Source organism: Solea solea, chromosome 14 (genome assembly GCF_958295425.1).
Source record: "Solea solea chromosome 14, fSolSol10.1, whole genome shotgun sequence".
In the NCBI taxonomy this organism is placed as follows: domain Eukaryota; kingdom Metazoa; phylum Chordata; class Actinopteri; order Pleuronectiformes; family Soleidae; genus Solea; species Solea solea.
This window is the reverse complement of record NC_081147.1, coordinates 16,688,937-16,705,938: the sequence shown is the minus strand read 5'-3', so window position 1 is coordinate 16,705,938 and position 17,002 is coordinate 16,688,937. Positions and strand designations below refer to the sequence as shown.

The 17,002-nt window shown below is 41.7% G+C and overlaps 3 protein-coding genes and 1 long non-coding RNA gene across 29 annotated transcripts in view; all 4 read left to right on the top strand.

Moving 5' to 3' along the window:
* LOC131472450 (protocadherin gamma-A11-like) overlaps positions 1 to 17,002 on the top strand; it is a 223,708-nt gene that overhangs the window by 96,255 nt on the left and 110,451 nt on the right. The window contains exon 1 of one of the 25 annotated variants that reach the window (XM_058649644.1): positions 9,592 to 12,142. The exons of 21 other annotated variants lie outside the window; for them this stretch is intronic. In XM_058649644.1, coding sequence (XP_058505627.1) covers positions 9,722 to 12,142 — 2,421 coding nt within the window. In that variant the 5' untranslated portion in view covers positions 9,592 to 9,721. Of the gene's footprint in view, positions 1 to 9,591; positions 12,143 to 12,780; positions 15,365 to 17,002 lie in introns of those variants that run through there. 3 more of the 25 variants (XM_058649672.1, XM_058649641.1, XM_058649661.1) reach the window with 3 other exon arrangements.
* LOC131472472 (protocadherin gamma-A9-like) lies at positions 410 to 5,715 on the top strand. Its single transcript, XM_058649713.1, has 2 exons — positions 410 to 2,786; positions 5,520 to 5,715. The coding sequence occupies exons 1-2, from the start codon at positions 550 to 552 to the stop codon at positions 5,713 to 5,715; spliced, it is 2,433 nt and encodes an 810-aa protein (XP_058505696.1). The 5' UTR covers positions 410 to 549.
* Positions 3,143 to 4,401, top strand: LOC131472474 (uncharacterized). Of its 2 annotated transcripts, none has more exons than XR_009242099.1 (2): positions 3,143 to 3,738; positions 4,218 to 4,401. It is a non-coding gene; the product is annotated as an uncharacterized LOC131472474 (long non-coding RNA). The 2 variants fall into 2 exon arrangements; XR_009242100.1 differs by having other exon boundaries at positions 3,143 to 3,748.
* LOC131472463 (protocadherin gamma-A10-like) lies at positions 6,369 to 8,940 on the top strand. Its single transcript, XM_058649701.1, has one exon. It carries the CDS (start codon positions 6,505 to 6,507, stop codon positions 8,938 to 8,940), a length of 2,436 nt encoding a protein of 811 aa, XP_058505684.1. The 5' UTR covers positions 6,369 to 6,504.

Here is a 17,002-nt window from a genome sequence, read left to right as displayed (position 1 = left end):
GAATCTCAATGAAACTCCTCAATTCTCAAATCACTACTATCATAGTGCATTTGTTTCAGCCTTTCCCGGACCATTTCATTATTTTTGTGGTTTTGTGACATATGTGTTCTAGTCAATATATTGCATTTATCTTACAAGTGGTAGTTGAGTATATTTTGGAAATATTTGCCTGCAGAACAGAGAAAGACCGTGTGAAATAATGTCGTGTTCTATTTTGTTTCATTTTATTTTTTAAACCTCTTAAATTGTATACAGCGTTCCAGACCACTGTGTTACTGATTTTAGACAGTAAGGGACGCTGTTGGTCAATCCAACAAACTTGAAATCATCGACACAAAGTCCCCTCCCTTTCCCCTGACGCTCATGAGAGAAGCGGAGACACAGTACATTATGTAGGCTGACATTGGAGGGGAATAGTCGCTCTCACCGACATCTATACAGTGAAGTCACTGCTACTTTTCTGTGGATATAGTTTTAATACTTGTTTTTCCACATTCTTTGATTGGATTATTTCGACCATTCAGTGCATATTTCGTGTTTTCTTCTGCAATGGGATTTGGAATACAGTGCGTAAAATGGCGCTTTGGCTGCGGACAATTGCAGCTTCTGGTCTTCCTCTTTTATTTCAGCAGTATGGTCAGCGGACACATCCGATATTCAATCCCAGAGGAGATGAAGAAAGGCTCCCTCATCGGTAATGTTGCTCAGGATCTTGGTTTGGATACGAAAAGGCTTCGTTCTGGTCGGGCCCGTATCATAACCGGAGAAAACATCCAGTACACCGAGCTGAAGACAGACAAAGGGATTTTAGTGGTGAATGAGAGAATAGACCGAGAGCAGCTTTGTGGAGACGTAACACCGTGTAGTTTCAGCTTTGAGGTCATTTTAGAAAACCCTATGGAGCTGCATCAAATTACTATTGAAGTAACAGACATTAATGATCATTCACCCACGTTTAAAAGAAATGGCATCGGTTTTGAAATAAGTGAATCGGCAAATGTTGGCTCTCGTTTTCCACTTGCGAGTGCAGAGGACCCAGATGTAGGTGTTAATGGACTCAGAGCATATGTTTTAGCTGATAATGATCATTTCGTATTAAAACAAAGTTCTAATGATGATGGAAAGAAATACGCAGAGATGATGCTTCAGAAATCACTAGACAGAGAGACAAATCCTCACCTGACTCTGAAGCTCATAGCAGTAGATGGAGGAACTCCGCAGAGATCTGGCACAGTAAATATAGATGTTACTGTTCTTGATATCAATGATAATGCACCTGTATTTAATCAGTCTGTTTACAAAGCTACTGTCATGGAAAATTCACCCAAAGGTACGTACGTGACTACTGTTAATGCTAGTGACGCTGATTTTGGCTCAAACAGTCTAATAACATATCATTTTTCAGACCTCGGTAGTGGTTTTGGTAATTTGTTTGCAATAGATGAAACTTATGGTATCATTTCAGTAAGTGATCTAATTGATTACGAAAAAGACAAGAAATACGAGCTTAGAATCCAAGCAAAAGATCAAGGAGGTCTGACAGATGCGAGTAAAGTGATAATAGAAGTAAGTGATGTGAATGACAACGCCCCGACTATAAGTGTCATGTCATTCACTAGTCCTGTGTCAGAGGATTCTCCTCCTGGAACAACTCTTGGCATCATAAATGTAAAAGATCTCGATTCAGGTGATAACGGACAAGTAACATGTAGAATAGAAGGAAACGCACCTTTCAAAATCAAATCTAATGTAAGAAATTACTACACGTTAGTAACAGACACTGTATTAGATCGTGAAAGTGTGTCAGATTATAACATCACTGTTGTTGCAACAGATGCAGGAATTCCTCCTCTGTCAACAAAAAAGAACTTCAATTTAAAGGTATCTGATGTGAACGATAATGCTCCTGTGTTTTCACAAGGTGTTTACAATGCGTTTATAGCAGAGAATAATTCTCCTGGTGTTTCTGTTCTGAAGCTCGTGGCTAAAGATCCCGACGGAAACCAAAACGCTCGCGTTTCTTATATTCTGGAGGATGGTAATATCGGTGGTTCTCTAGTTTCTAATTATGTTTCTGTCAATGCAGAAAATGGAGTGATATATGCAGTTTGTTCGTTTGATTATGAGCAAATTAAAGATCTGGTTTTCGTCGTCAAAGCTCAGGATGGAGGTTCTCCTCCACTCAGTAGTAATGTGACTGTGAAAATACTGATCCAGGACCAGAACGACAACCCTCCCCAGGTTCTGTACCCAGTGCAGACTGGTGGCTCTGTGGTGGGTGAGATGGTGCCTCGTTCAGCAGATGTGGGCTATCTGGTCTCTAAAGTGGTGGCCGTTGATGTGGACTCTGGACAGAATGCCTGGCTCTCCTATAAACTCCAGAAAGCCACAGACAGGGCGCTGTTTGAAGTGGGCTTACAGAATGGAGAAATAAGAACTATCCGCCAAGTGACTGATAAAGATCCTGTCAATCAAAAACTGACTGTTATAGTGGAGGACAACGGACAGCCCTCTCGTTCAGCTACAGTCATTGTTAACGTGGCGGTGGCGGACAGCTTTTCTGAAGTGCTGTCGGAGTTCACAGACTTTACGCAAGACAAGGAGTACAATGACAACCTGACTTTTTACTTAGTGTTGGCTCTGGCTGTAGTTTCATTTCTCTTCATCACGTGTTTAGTGGTTATTATCTCGGTGAAAATCTACAGATGGAGACAGTCTCGTGTCCTGTATCACTCCAATCTCCCTGTGATTCCATATTATCCACCACGTTACTCAGACACTTTGGGCGGGACAGGGACCAGGGGCGTCACTAGGTTTTAAGGACAGGGGGGGCTTAGCCCCCAGGAGATGCACAGAATGTGAGCGAACGTTTAATTTCACAAACAGCTAACAAAAACTGAGAAATGGCACGTTTTGGACAGATTTAACAGAGATACTTTACTGTGCAAATGTTTTAGGCCACTATTACATTTTTAACACAGTACAACAACAAACACAGGAAGTACTGTATGTTTACAGCATTAACAACAACAACAAAAAGAAAAAAATCCACATAGTTACAAGGCCGTATTTAACCAATGCTTCTTATTCATTAAGAGCCCACATGTATTAGCCAAAACTGTATGCAAAAAAAAGGGCACTGTGTTCTCAGAAAGTACACCATTTTAAAATAACATGGCTACAATTGGCAGCTACTTGGTGGGTGGAAGCATCAAAGAATGTCGTCTGTTTTTAAGGGTGGCAAAGGCGTCTATCACTCTATTGTGATTTAGGTGCTGAAGCTCCTCTTTTTCAATTGACATGACTGCAAGACTGTGAATGCCATGACTTTCACTCACAACACAATAATTGTTTACTCCCAAATATTTTGAAGTCACACAGAATATATTTTGGGCACATATGTGACTAAAATGGTTGTAATTTTAAGCCCTGAAAAAATATAACTTAATTACATAAATTACAGTTATATTAAGGTACTCTTGAAAATATTTGGGCCAGGCTAATTTGGCTTATACATCACTCTCTTGTAGGGATGCACGATATATCGGCATTAATATTGGTATCGGCCGATGTTCGTCATTTTTTAACATATCGGCATCGGTCCAATGAGTAAAACTGCGCCGATTTTAACAACCGATGTTAATACCCGTCTATTTGCTGTTTGTGTATGTGTGTCGGGAAGGGGAGGCCATGCTGCATTTCTTTGAACATGTTACAGTGACGCAAGTGCAGCACAAGGTGTGTGTGTGTTGAGGAGAGATAATGTCAGCGGTGTGGGCGTTTTTTCAGGGTGTCGATAGAAGATACGCGAAAAGCATTATGCAACACTTGCAAAGTTGAGATAATGCGAGGAGGGTTCCGCGTCAAGTCATTCAATACCACAAATTTGATTATGTCATTTGAAAAACCGCCACCCAGAAGTATACAAACAACGGCAGGAAGCTAACGCTAGTAACGTTAGGCGGCAGACAAAAAAGAAAGCAGCGCAGCTGGGAGCCAAATACAGCAAGTAATCGAACAAAGGAAGACATTGGCCAGGGCAATAACGATCAAGGTAATGGAAATGATTGCTCTTGACGACCAGCCCTTTTCCATAGTGAAGGACCGAGGGTTCCGACGGCTGATAGAGCATATTGAACCCCCGCAACAACAAGTCGGCGCTACTTTTCCAATGTTTTGCAATTTACAGTGTTACAGTGACGCAAGTGCAGCACAAGGTGTGTGTGTGTGTGTGTGTGTGTGTTGAGGAGAGATAATGTCAGCGGTGTGGGCGTTTTTTCAGGGTGTCGATAGAAGATACGCGAAAAGCATTATGCAACACTTGCAAAGTTGAGATAGGCCTGCAGTCATAGGCCTAATGACGCCACTGACTCTCCTAAATAAAAGCTCAAGTTAAATAAGTCTTGTATGGTGCACTTGGACTGAAATGTTTCATATTTCATATTCATATTGAGTTCCATAAAATTCCAGGACTGTCTGCATCACAAATGACTCTATCCTGTGAAATCCTTTAGACTCACCTTTCCAGTAGAGGTTTCTCCCCTCTCACTCTCTCTGCTCCTCTGCCCTGACTCCTTCAGGTCAATAGGGGTGGTGGAGTGATTATTATTATTACTACCGTATTATCATTATTATTATTATTATCCACATAATCATACGTGAATGAGCTGTTTCACGGTGTGCATCTGATGCTGGAGCTGATGCTCCAGAAGGAAGTCACCCCAAAGATAATATGAAGAGTGCACACCTAACTCTATAAACAACCAGGACCTTCACATTGCATTTCGGACTAACTAGCTAGCTACTGTAAGTAGCAGAGTTCTTTTGGAGCTGAAATGTAACTTTTGACCGCAAACAATAAAGGTAAGACGTGCACAGAGATATACAGCACGCATCTCATGCTGCCTCCTGTACAGGGGGCTTTCGGGTACAGAGTGTGTAAGCCAGGTTTTTATTTGTCAAACAGGGAGCATTTGGCAATTACGTGGGACTTTCTGCTGTTAGCTGGGGGGCTGCAGCTAACTTATTGTTACTATCAGCAGTGATACTTACTCTCTTGAAAAAATGTCGTATATCCATTCTTGTTCACGTTCTTCTCCTAATGCTGCTCTAGTCGGTTCTGTGTGCTCCGCTCCCGGTACACACACTGCAGGTACCCAGGTACCGAGTGCAAGCTAGGTTGCAGGGAAAACGTGGACTGGATTTCAGTGATTTGGGCGTGCTCTATATGAACAAGTGGAATGGACTCGATAACGACGCACTGACTCTGACTCTCTACCGCTTCCATAAGGGAAACTAAGATTTATGATCACATTTAAGTTAATAATAACTGGTTATATGATTATTTATCTAAACTCAAATTCTCGCCACATTATATTGAATTTGTCAGCACTTTTTTGTAAAAAAAAAAAAAAAAAAAAAATCTTTTTTTTTATAAATGAACATAAAATTATTTAGGGGGGCTTAAGAATATTTTAGGGGGGCTTTAGCCCCCCTAAAATAGGCCTAATGACGCCACTGACAGGGACTCTCCAACACGTGTACAATTACGAGGTGTGCAGGACGACTGACTCCAGAAAGAGTGACTGTAAGTTCGGCAGAGCTGGTAGTCAGAACGTGCTGATAATGGACCCCAGTTCTACAGGGACGATGCAGCGGATACAGAGTGAAAAGAGCATCCTGGATGAACCAGACTCTCCTCTAGAGGTTAGTTAAGTGATGTACTCTCGACTCTTGACCGTGGTTTTGTTTGTTTTGATTGTAAATTACTGCTCCTCATGGCCTCATTTTCAGCACCACGGACAGCGTTTTACTTTGCATCGCTTGCTCAGATTGTTTTCTCTGTAGTTACATTTAAATCTCCATTGTTGCTTAATGTGGGATTTGTCCTTCTGTTTTTGATTTTTAACACATAATATTTTTTTCTGAGAATCACAATGAAACCCCTCAATTCTCAAATCACTACTATCCTAGTGTATGTGTTCCAGCCTTTCCCCAACCATTTTATTATTGTTGTGGTTTTGTGACATAAGTGTTCCTGTCAATGTACTGCATTAATCTTATAAGTGGCAGTTGAGTATATTTTTGGAAGTAACTGCGGGCACAACATAGAAGGCCATGTGAAATATTGTAGTGTTCTATTTTAATACATTACCTAAAAAAAAAACACTGAAAAAAAAAACTCTCAATTTGTATGCTGCGCTACAGATGTAACCGCTGTGTTACTGATTTTAGACAGTAAGGGACGCTGTTGGTCAATCCAACACAATTTAAAATATCGACACAGAGTGCCCTCCCTTTCCCCTGTCGCTCACGAGAGAAGCGGAGACGCAGTACATTATGTAGGCGGACGTTGGAGGGGAATAGCCGCCCTAACCGACATCTTTACAGTGAAGTCAGTGCTACTTATCCGTGGATATCGCTTAATACTTGTTTTTCACACTATAAGTATTTTTGCTTGGATTATTCTGACCATCTAGTACATATTTTGTGTTTTCTTGTACAATGGGATTCGGAATACGCTGTGTAAAATGGCGCTTTGGCTGCGGACAATTGCATCTCCTGGTCCTCCTTTTGTATTTCACTTGTATGGTCAGCGGACACATCCGATATTCAATCCCAGAGGAGATGAAGAAAGGCTCCCTCATCGGTAATGTTGCACAGGATCTTGGTTTGGATACGAAAAGGCTTCGTTCTGGTCGGGCCCGTATCATAACCGGAGAAAACATCCAGTACACCGAGCTGAAGACAGACAAAGGGATTTTAGTGGTTAATGAGAGAATAGACCGAGAGCAGCTTTGTGGAGACGCAACACCGTGTAGTTTCAGCTTTGAGGTGATGTTAGAAAACCCTGTGGAGCTGCATCAAATTACTATTGAAGTCACAGACATAAATGATCATTCACCCACGTTTGAAAGAAATAGCATTAGTTTTGAAATCAGCGAAATTGCAAATGTTGGCTCTCGTTTTCCGCTTGCAAGTGCTGATGACCCAGATGTAGGTGTTAATGGACTCGGTGACTACCTTTTAACCGATAATGATAATTTCGTTTTAAAACAAAGTTCTCATGCTGATGGAAAGAAGTACGCAGAGATGGTGCTTCAGAAGCCATTAGACAGAGAAACAAATCCTCACTTGACTCTAAAGCTCATAGCAGTAGATGGAGGAACTCCGCAGAGATCTGGCACAGTAAATATAGATGTTACTGTTCTTGATGCCAATGATAATGCACCTGTATTTAATCAGTCTGTTTACAAAGCTACTGTCATGGAAAATTCACCCAAAGGTACGTACGTGACAACTGTTAATGCTACTGACGCTGATTTTGGGTCAAACAGTCTAATAACATATCATTTTTCAGACCTCAGGAGTGGTTTTGGTAATTTTTTTACTGTGCATGAACAAACGGGCGTAATTTCAATTGGTAATCTAATTGATTATGAAAAGGATAAGAGATACGAGGTTAGAATCGAAGGACGGGATCAAGGAGGTTTGACAGATGCGAGTAAAGTCATAATAGAAGTAAGGGATGTGAATGACAACGCCCCGACTATTAGTGTCATGTCATTCACTAGTCCTGTGTCAGAGGATTCTCCTCCTGGAACAACTCTTGGCATCATAAATGTAAAAGACAATGATTCAGGTGATAATGGACAAGTAACATGTAGAATAGAAGGAAACGCGCCTTTTAAAATCAAATCTAATGTAAGAAATTACTACACGTTAGTAACAGACACTGTATTAGACCGTGAAACTGTGTCAGACTATAACATCACTGTTGTTGCGACAGATGCGGGAATTCCTCCTCTGTCAACAAAAAGAACCTTTCATTTAAAGGTCTCTGATGTGAACGATAATGCTCCTGTGTTTTCACAAGGTGTTTACAATGCGTTTATAGCAGAGAATAATTCTCCTGGTGTTTCTGTTCTGAAGCTTGTGGCTAAAGATCCTGATGAAAACCAAAACGCCCGCATTTCTTATATTCTGGAGGATAATAATATCGGTGGTTCTCTAGTTTCTAGTTATGTTTCTGTAAATGCAGAAAATGGAGTGATACATGCAGTGCGTTCGTTTGATTATGAGCAAATTAAAGATCTGGTTTTCGTCGTCAAAGCTCAGGATGGAGGTTCTCCTCCACTCAGTAGTAATGTGACTGTGAAAATACTGATCCAGGACCAGAACGACAACCCCCCTCAGGTTCTGTACCCAGTCCAGACTGGTGGCTCTGTGGTGGGTGAAATGGTGCCTCGTTCAGCAGATGTGGGCTATCTGGTCTCTAAAGTGGTGGCTGTTGATGTGGACTCTGGACAGAATGCCTGGCTCTCCTATAAACTCCAGAGAGCCACAGACAGGGCGCTGTTTGAAGTGGGCTTACAGAATGGAGAAATAAGAACTATCCGCCAAGTGACTGATAAAGATCCTGTCAATCAAAAACTGACTGTTATAGTGGAGGACAACGGGCAGCCCTCTCGTTCAGCTACAGTCATTGTTAACGTGGCTGTGGCGGACAGTTTCTCTGAAGTGCTGTCGGAGTTCACTGACTTTACGCACGACAAGGAGTACAATGACAACCTGACTTTTTACTTAGTGTTGGCTCTGGCTGTAGTTTCCTTCCTCTTCATCACGTGTTTAGTGGTTATTATCTCAGTGAAAATCTACAGATGGAGACAGTCTCGCTTCCTTTATCACTCCAATCTCCCTGTGATTCCATATTATCCACCACGTTACTCAGACACTTTGGGTGGGACAGGGACTCTCCAACACGTGTACAATTACGAGGTGTGCAGGACGACTGACTCCAGAAAGAGTGACTGTAAGTTCGGCAGAGCTGGTAGTCAGAACGTGCTGATAATGGACCCCAGTTCTACAGGAACGATGCAGCGGATACAGAGTGAAAAGAGCATCCTTGATGAACCAGACTCTCCTCTAGAGGTTAGTTAAATTATGTATGCTTGAATTATGTGTTCTTGACTCTTGATCATGATTTTTTTTGTTTTGATTGTAAATTACTGCTCGTTATGGCCTCTTTTTCAGCACCACGGACAGCGTTCTTATTTGCATCGTTTGCTCAGATTGTTTTCTCTGTAACATTTAAATCTCCATTTGTGGGATTTGTCCTTCAGTTTTTTATTTGTTTTGACAAATAATGGGTTTTGTTCTGAGAATAACAATGAAACCCCTCAATTTTTCAAATCACTACTATCCTAGTTTATTTGTTTCAGCCTTTCACGAACCATTTTAATATAGTTGTGATTTTGTGACATATGTGTTCGAGTCAGTGTACTGTATTTATCTTTTAAGATTGTAGTTGAGTATATTTTGGAAATAACTGCGTGCACAACATTGAAGGCCGTGTGAAATACTGTGGTGTTCTATTTTAATATATTACCTTTAAAAAAAAAAAACTCATATTGTATAAAGCTCTCCAGATGTAATCACTGCATTACTGATTTTAGACAGTAAGGGACGCTGTTGGTCAATCCAACACAATTTAAATCATCGACACAGAGTCACCTCCCTTTCCCCTGTCGCTCATGAGAGAAGCCGAGACACACTACATTATGTAGGCTGACATTGGATGGGGAATAGTCGCTCTCACCGACATCTATACAGTGGAGTCACTGCTACTTTTCTGTGGATATAGTTTTAATACTTGTTTTTCCACAATCTTTGCTTGGAATTATTTCGACCATTCAGTGCATATTTTGTGTTTTCTTCGACAATGGGATTTGGAATACAGTGCGTAAAATGGCGCTTTGGCTGCGGACAATTGCAGCTTCTGGTCCTCCTCTTTTATTTCTGTTGTATGATCAGCGGACACATCCGATATTCAATCCCAGAGGAGATGAAGAAAGGCTCCCTCATCGGTAATGTTGCACAGGATCTTGGTTTGGATACGAAAAGGCTTCGTTCTGGTCGGGCCCGTATCATAACCGGAGAAAACATCCAGTACACCGAGCTGAAGACAGACAAAGGGATTTTAGTGGTGAATGAGAGAATAGACCGAGAGCAGCTTTGTGGAGACGTAACACCGTGTAGTTTCAGCTTTGAGATGATTTTAGAAAACCCTATGGAGCTGCATCAAATTACTATTGAAGTAACAGACATTAATGATCATTCACCCACGTTTGACAGCAATAGCATCAATTTTGAAATCAGTGAATCGGCAAATGTTGGCTCTCGTTTTTCACTTTCGAGTGCAGAGGACCCAGATGTCGGTGTTAATGGACTCAGGGAATATTTTTTAACCGAGAACGATAATTTCGTTTTGAAACAAAGTTCGAATGCAGATGGAAAGAAATACGCAGCGATGGTGCTTCAGAAACAATTAGACAGAGAGACAAATCCTCACCTGACTCTAAAGCTCATAGCAGTAGATGGAGGAACTCCGCAGAGATCTGGCACAGTAAATATAGATGTTACTGTTCTTGATATCAATGACAATGCACCTGTATTTAATCAGTCTGTTTACAAAGCTAATGTCATGGAAAATTCACCCAAAGGTACGTACGTGACAACTGTTAATGCTACTGACGTTGATTTTGGGTCAAATAGTCTAATAACGTATCATTTTTCGGATTCAAGGAGTGGTTTTGGTAATTTGTTTGCAATAGATGAAACAACAGGAGTAATTTCAGTGACGGATTTGATTGATTATGAAAAGGACAAAAAGTACGAATTGAGAATCGATGCAAAAGATCAGGGGGGTTTAAGAGATGAGGGTAAAGTGATAATAGAAGTAAGTGATGTGAATGACAATGCCCCGACGATAAGTGTCACGTCGTTCACTAGTCCTGTGTCAGAGGATTCTCCTCCTGGTACAACTCTTGGCATCATAAATGTAAAAGACAATGATTCAGGTGAAAATGGACAAGTAACATGTAGAATAGAACAAAACGCAGCTTTTAAAATCAAATCTAATGTAAGAAATTACTACACATTAGTAACAGACATTGTATTAGATCGTGAAAGTGTTTCAGACTATAACATCAGTGTTGTTGCAACAGATGCAGGAATTCCTCCTCTTTCAACAAAAAGAACCTTTCATTTAAAGGTCTCTGATGTGAACGATAATGCTCCTGTGTTTTCACAAGGTGTTTACAATGCGTTTATTGCAGAGAATAATTCTCCTGGTGTTTCTGTTCTGAAGCTCGTGGCTAAAGATCCTGATGAAAACCAAAACGCTCGCATTTCTTATATTCTGGAGGATGGTAATATCGGTGGTTCTCTAGTTTCTAATTACGTTTCTATAAATGCAGAAAATGGAGTGATACATGCAGTTCGCTCGTTTGATTATGAGCAAATTAAAGATCTGGTTTTCATCGTCAAAGCTCAGGATGGAGGTTCTCCTCCACTCAGCAGTAATGTGACTGTGAAAATACTGATCCAGGACCAGAACGACAACCCCCCTCAGGTTCTGTACCCAGTCCAGACTGGTGGCTCTGTGGTGGGTGAGATGGTGCCTCGTTCAGCAGATGTGGGCTATCTGGTCTCTAAAGTGGTGGCTGTTGATGTGGACTCTGGACAGAATGCCTGGCTCTCCTATAAACTCCAGAAAGCCACAGACAGGGCGCTGTTTGAAGTGGGCTTACAGAATGGAGAAATAAGAACTATCCGCCAAGTGACTGATAAAGATCCTGTCAATCAAAAACTGACTGTTATAGTGGAGGACAACGGACAGCCCTCTCGTTCAGCTACAGTCATTGTTAACGTGGCGGTGGCGGACAGCTTCTCTGAAGTGCTGTCGGAGTTCACTGACTTTAAACAGGACAAGGAGTACAATGACAACCTGACATTTTACTTAGTGTTGGCTCTGGCTGTAGTTTCCTTCCTCTTCATCACGTGTTTAGTGGTTATTATCTCAGTGAAAATCTACAGATGGAGACAGTCTCGTGTCCTGTATCACTCCAATCTTCCTGTGATTCCATATTATCCACCACGTTACTCAGACACTTTGGGGGGGACAGGGACTCTCCAACACGTGTACAATTACGAGGTGTGTAGGACGACTGACTCCAGAAAGAGTGACTGTAAATTCGGCAGAGCTGGTAGTCAGAACGTGCTGATAATGGACCCCACAGGGACGATGCAGAAGATACACAGGGAAAACAGCATCCTGGATGAACCAGACTCTCCTCTAGAGGTGAGGCATTTGATGTATTGATTTTCACCCATAAAAATATTATTATTTAGTACAAGTTTTGATGTTGTGCCTTTTCAGATGCGCCACTGATTTGTGTGTATCACCTTGCCTATACTTATAGACATGCGAGTCATTTTCAGAACCTCAGCATATGGACAGCTCCAGTTGTTTGACATCAAATATTTTACTCAATTTTGAATTGTTGCAGTAGGATGAATCATCCGAACTGCAGCACACTGAAGCATGGTGTAGTATTGTTATCATTTTTCGATATTAAAACACCATTGTTGGATGAATGGACAAATGAATGGCTGGATGAATGAATGAGTTTCCACGGTGTTTAATTGTTTTGGTCTAATATAAGGTTGCAAAGTACATTTTTGTTGTTACTCTGTTTTTCAAGTGACAGATACGTGTTGTTTGTCGTTTAAGGAGATATGAGTAAAAAACACATACTTGTGTTAGTCTGATGCACTGCTTTATAAGGCTTTTTTCCCCAATATCCCCCAACGTGCACGGAAATATGTTTGTGTCTTCTGCCTGTATTGATGATATTCATGCTTTGGACAGTAAGGGACGCTGTTGGCCAGTGAAAGAAATATCCACATTTGACTCAAAGAAGGCAGAGCCCAATGTTTCCGTTTAGATGGGAGAGAAATCCAGTTGCGCTTCACTACCTGGACTACAACTTTTGTGGCGGAGCTTGGATTTTAGTGTCAAAGGATTGTTGTTTCTTTGTGGACTCTACACAGCTGGCTATTGCTATAACCTTTTCTTGTTTGTGCAATGGCGTTTCAAAATTCTCCCTCAAGCTTAAAATGGCGTCTGAACTGCAGGTCGGGTATGTCGTTTCTGTTTTTCCTGTTGTGTCTCAGTCACATCGTGTTTAGTCAAATCAGGTACACAATTCCAGAGGAGCTGAAAAGGGGGTCGGTTATTGGTAACGTAGCCCAAGATCTTGGTTTGGATGTGTACAGACTCCGTTCTGGCCGCGCCCGTATCGTGACCGGACAAAGCATCCAGTACACCGAGCTGAAAACAGACAAAGGCATTTTGGTCGTCAACGAGAGGATAGACCGTGAACAGCTTTGTGGAGACGTCACACCGTGCAGCTTCAGCTTCGAGGTGATTTTAGAGAATCCGATGGAGTTGCATCGTATAACAGTGGAAATAACGGACATAAATGACAATTCCCCTACATTTACAAAGGACAACATTGCATTCGAAATTAGCGAGTCAGCCACACTGGGGTCGCGCTTCTTATTAGCCAGTGCGGAAGACGCAGATGTGGGTAGTAACGGTTTACAGAAATACATATTATCTGCTAATGACATATTTGACTTAAAGCAACACTCGAATCCAGATGGTCGAAAATATGCCGAGATGATTTTACAGAAATCATTAGACAGAGAAAGCGAGCCAAGAATATCACTGAAGCTCATCGCCACTGACGGTGGAACGCCACATCGATCTGGCACCGTTAATATAGATATAATAGTGCTTGATGCTAATGATAATCCTCCCGTTTTTAATCAGTCTCTCTACAGGGCCGCTGTCTCTGAAGATTCATTAAAAGGCACCTATATCACGACAGTAAATGCTAGTGATGCAGACAGTGGATCAAACGGTCTCGTCACATATAGATTTTCAAATATGAAAGAAAAACTGGCCAAAATATTTAATTTAGATGAAATTGCGGGAACGGTAACTCTTACAGGGCCAGTCGATTATGAAAAGGATAAAAAATATGAAATTATGATCGAAGCTATGGATCAGGGAGGACTGACCGATTCAAGCAAGGTGCTTATAGAGATTATAGACGTTAATGATAACGCACCTGTCATAAATGTGATGTCATTCTCCAGCCCGGTGCCGGAGGATTCTCCCCCTGGCACCACTGTCGCAATAATTAATGTGGTTGACGCAGACTCGGAACAAAATGGTCAGGTTATTTGTACAACAGACAGTAGCCTCCCATTTAGAATAAAATCAACATTAACTAACTACTATGCACTGTTAACCGATGCACCTTTTGATAGAGAAGTTGTACCAGAGTATAACATAACTGTAAGGGCTGCTGATTCTGGATCGCCACCCCTATCAACCACAACGATACTGCGTTTACGAATATCTGATGTCAATGATAATGCTCCATTATTTGAACAAACTAGCTACGTTGCTCGCGTTGCAGAAAATAATTCCCCAGGACTATCCATATTTTCCGTTAAAGCACGGGACATTGACTGGAATCAAAATGCGAGGATTTCATACTCTCTTGAAGAAACACAGAGCAGTGGCAATCCAACTTCGTCTTACGTCTCTATAAACAGTGACACTGGAGCTATTCATGCAGTGCGCTCTTTTGATTATGAACAAATTAAACAACTTAAGTTAGTAGTCAAAGCTCAGGATGGAGGTTCTCCTCCACTCAGTAGTAATGTGACTGTGACAATCCTGATCCAGGACCAGAACGACAACCCTCCTCAGGTTCTGTACCCAGTCCAGACTGGTGGCACTGTGGTGGGTGAGATGGTGCCTCGTTCAGCAGATGTGGGCTATCTGGTCTCTAAAGTGGTGGCTGTTGATGTGGACTCTGGACAGAATGCCTGGCTCTCCTATAAACTCCAGAAAGCCACAGACAGGGCGCTGTTTGAAGTGGGCTTACAGAATGGAGAAATAAGAACAATCCGCCAAGTGACTGATAAAGATCCTGTCAATCAAAAACTGACTGTTATAGTGGAGGACAACGGACAGCCCTCTCGTTCAGCTACAGTCATTGTTAACGTGGCGGTTGCGGACAGCTTCTCTGAAGTGCTGTCGGAGTTCACTGACTTCAAACAGGACAAGGAGTACAATGACAACCTGACTTTTTACTTAGTGTTGGCTCTGGCTGTAGTTTCCTTCCTCTTCATCACGTGTTTAGTGGTTATTATCTCAGTGAAAATATACAGATGGAGACAGTCTCGCGTCCTGTATCACTCCAATCTCCCCGTGATTCCATATTATCCACCACGTTACTCAGACACTTTGGGGGGGACAGGGACTCTCCAACACGTGTACAATTACGAGGTGTGCAGGACGACTGACTCCAGAAAGAGTGACTGTAAGTTCGGCAGAGCTGGTAGTCAGAACGTGCTGATAATGGACCCCAGTTCTACAGGGACGATGCAGCGGATACAGAGTGAAAAGAGCATCTTGGATGAACCGGACTCTCCTCTAGAGGTGGGTTTAATTATGTGGTGTTTTATTGCTGTCGCTATTGCCTTCTAAAATTGACCGAGCTGTGGGACGCTGTGATTTCAGCACCATGGACAGCGCCCCAGCTGTGCAACATTTACTACCACGGTGTTCATACCACTCATATCCACAACTTTAAAAAGATCCTAGACCAAGTGCTATTATGTGGCATTGTGCATATTATTTAACCAAAATATATTTAAAATGTAATGTTTGAAGTTAAACAAATGGACGTCCTTTTCCAGTGTGTATCATTTAACGCCCATTGCAATTATGCTTAATAGTGAAAATGAAAATCCCTCTTTGGCCATATGTCTCCTATAGTTTAACTACCCTTGAACATTCCTTGTACATAGTAATATTTAAACTTTATATTTAAGTGTGGAGTGTTGTTTGATATCACAACTTGGTTTAGTATAGTTTTTTGGCTATAACAATTATATTCTAATCGTTTTGATCCACACAGTGAATCACATGGAAGAAAATTGCTGTCTATTCCTCCTTTCAGACTCTAAGGGACGCTGTTGATCAATAAAATGGAGAGTAGTGCTTTTACTACTGTGTTAGAGGAGAGAAAGGCGAGGGGATAGAACGATGTCCTCATAGAAGGAGGCGCTAGAAGGGATGCAGTCGCTCTGAAACGTTTTTTTTTATCTTTGGCCCTTTTGTATGCAACATATTTGGGCTGTTATATACATAGCTCGTGTCTACTTGGCTGAAGAATTGAATCTTCTTTACAAGAAGGATTTTCCTCTTAAGGACATGGGAATACATCAGCATCGATGCGAAAAATGGCTGTCGTGTTTGACATTTACACGGAAACTGTTGTTTTTTGTCTTAATTTTTTCCACCACCAGTGGCCAAATTCGTTATTCAATACCGGAGGAGATGAAGAAAGGCTCCCTTATCGGTAATGTAGCACAAGACCTTGGATTGGATCTGAAAAGGCTTCGTTCTGGACGCGCCCGTATCGTGACCGGAGAAAACAGCCAGCACGCTGAGCTGAAACCAGACAAAGGGATTCTAGTCGTGAATGAGAGAATAGACCGAGAAGAGCTATGTGGAGACGTGATGCCGTGCAGTTTTAGCTTTGAAATAATTTTAGAAAATCCAATCGAGCTGCACAGGGTAATGGTAGAAATTTTAGATGTTAATGACCATGCGCCAACTTTCAAAAATAAGCTAATTCATTTAGATATCAGTGAATCAGCAACAATGGGATCGCATTTCGATTTAGAGAGCGCATATGACCCGGACGCAGGGCTCAACAGTCTGCAGAACTATGTTTTATCGCCAAATGAAAATTTCGTTTTGAAGCAACAATCGAACGCAGACGGAATCAAAATCGCCGTAATGATTTTGCAAAAGCCATTAGACAGAGAGTCGAATCCGCATCTCTCTTTAAAGCTGGTTGCAGTTGACGGTGGAACTCCACAGCGATCTGGTACAGTAAATATAGAGATCACTGTTCTCGATGCCAATGATAATCCCCCTGTATTTAATCAGTCTCTTTACACGGCCTCTGTGAGAGAAAACGCAGTCATAGGCACGTATGTAACTACTGTGAATGCGTCAGATGCCGATAGTGGCGCTTATGGCTTGGTTACGTATACTTTTTCGAGC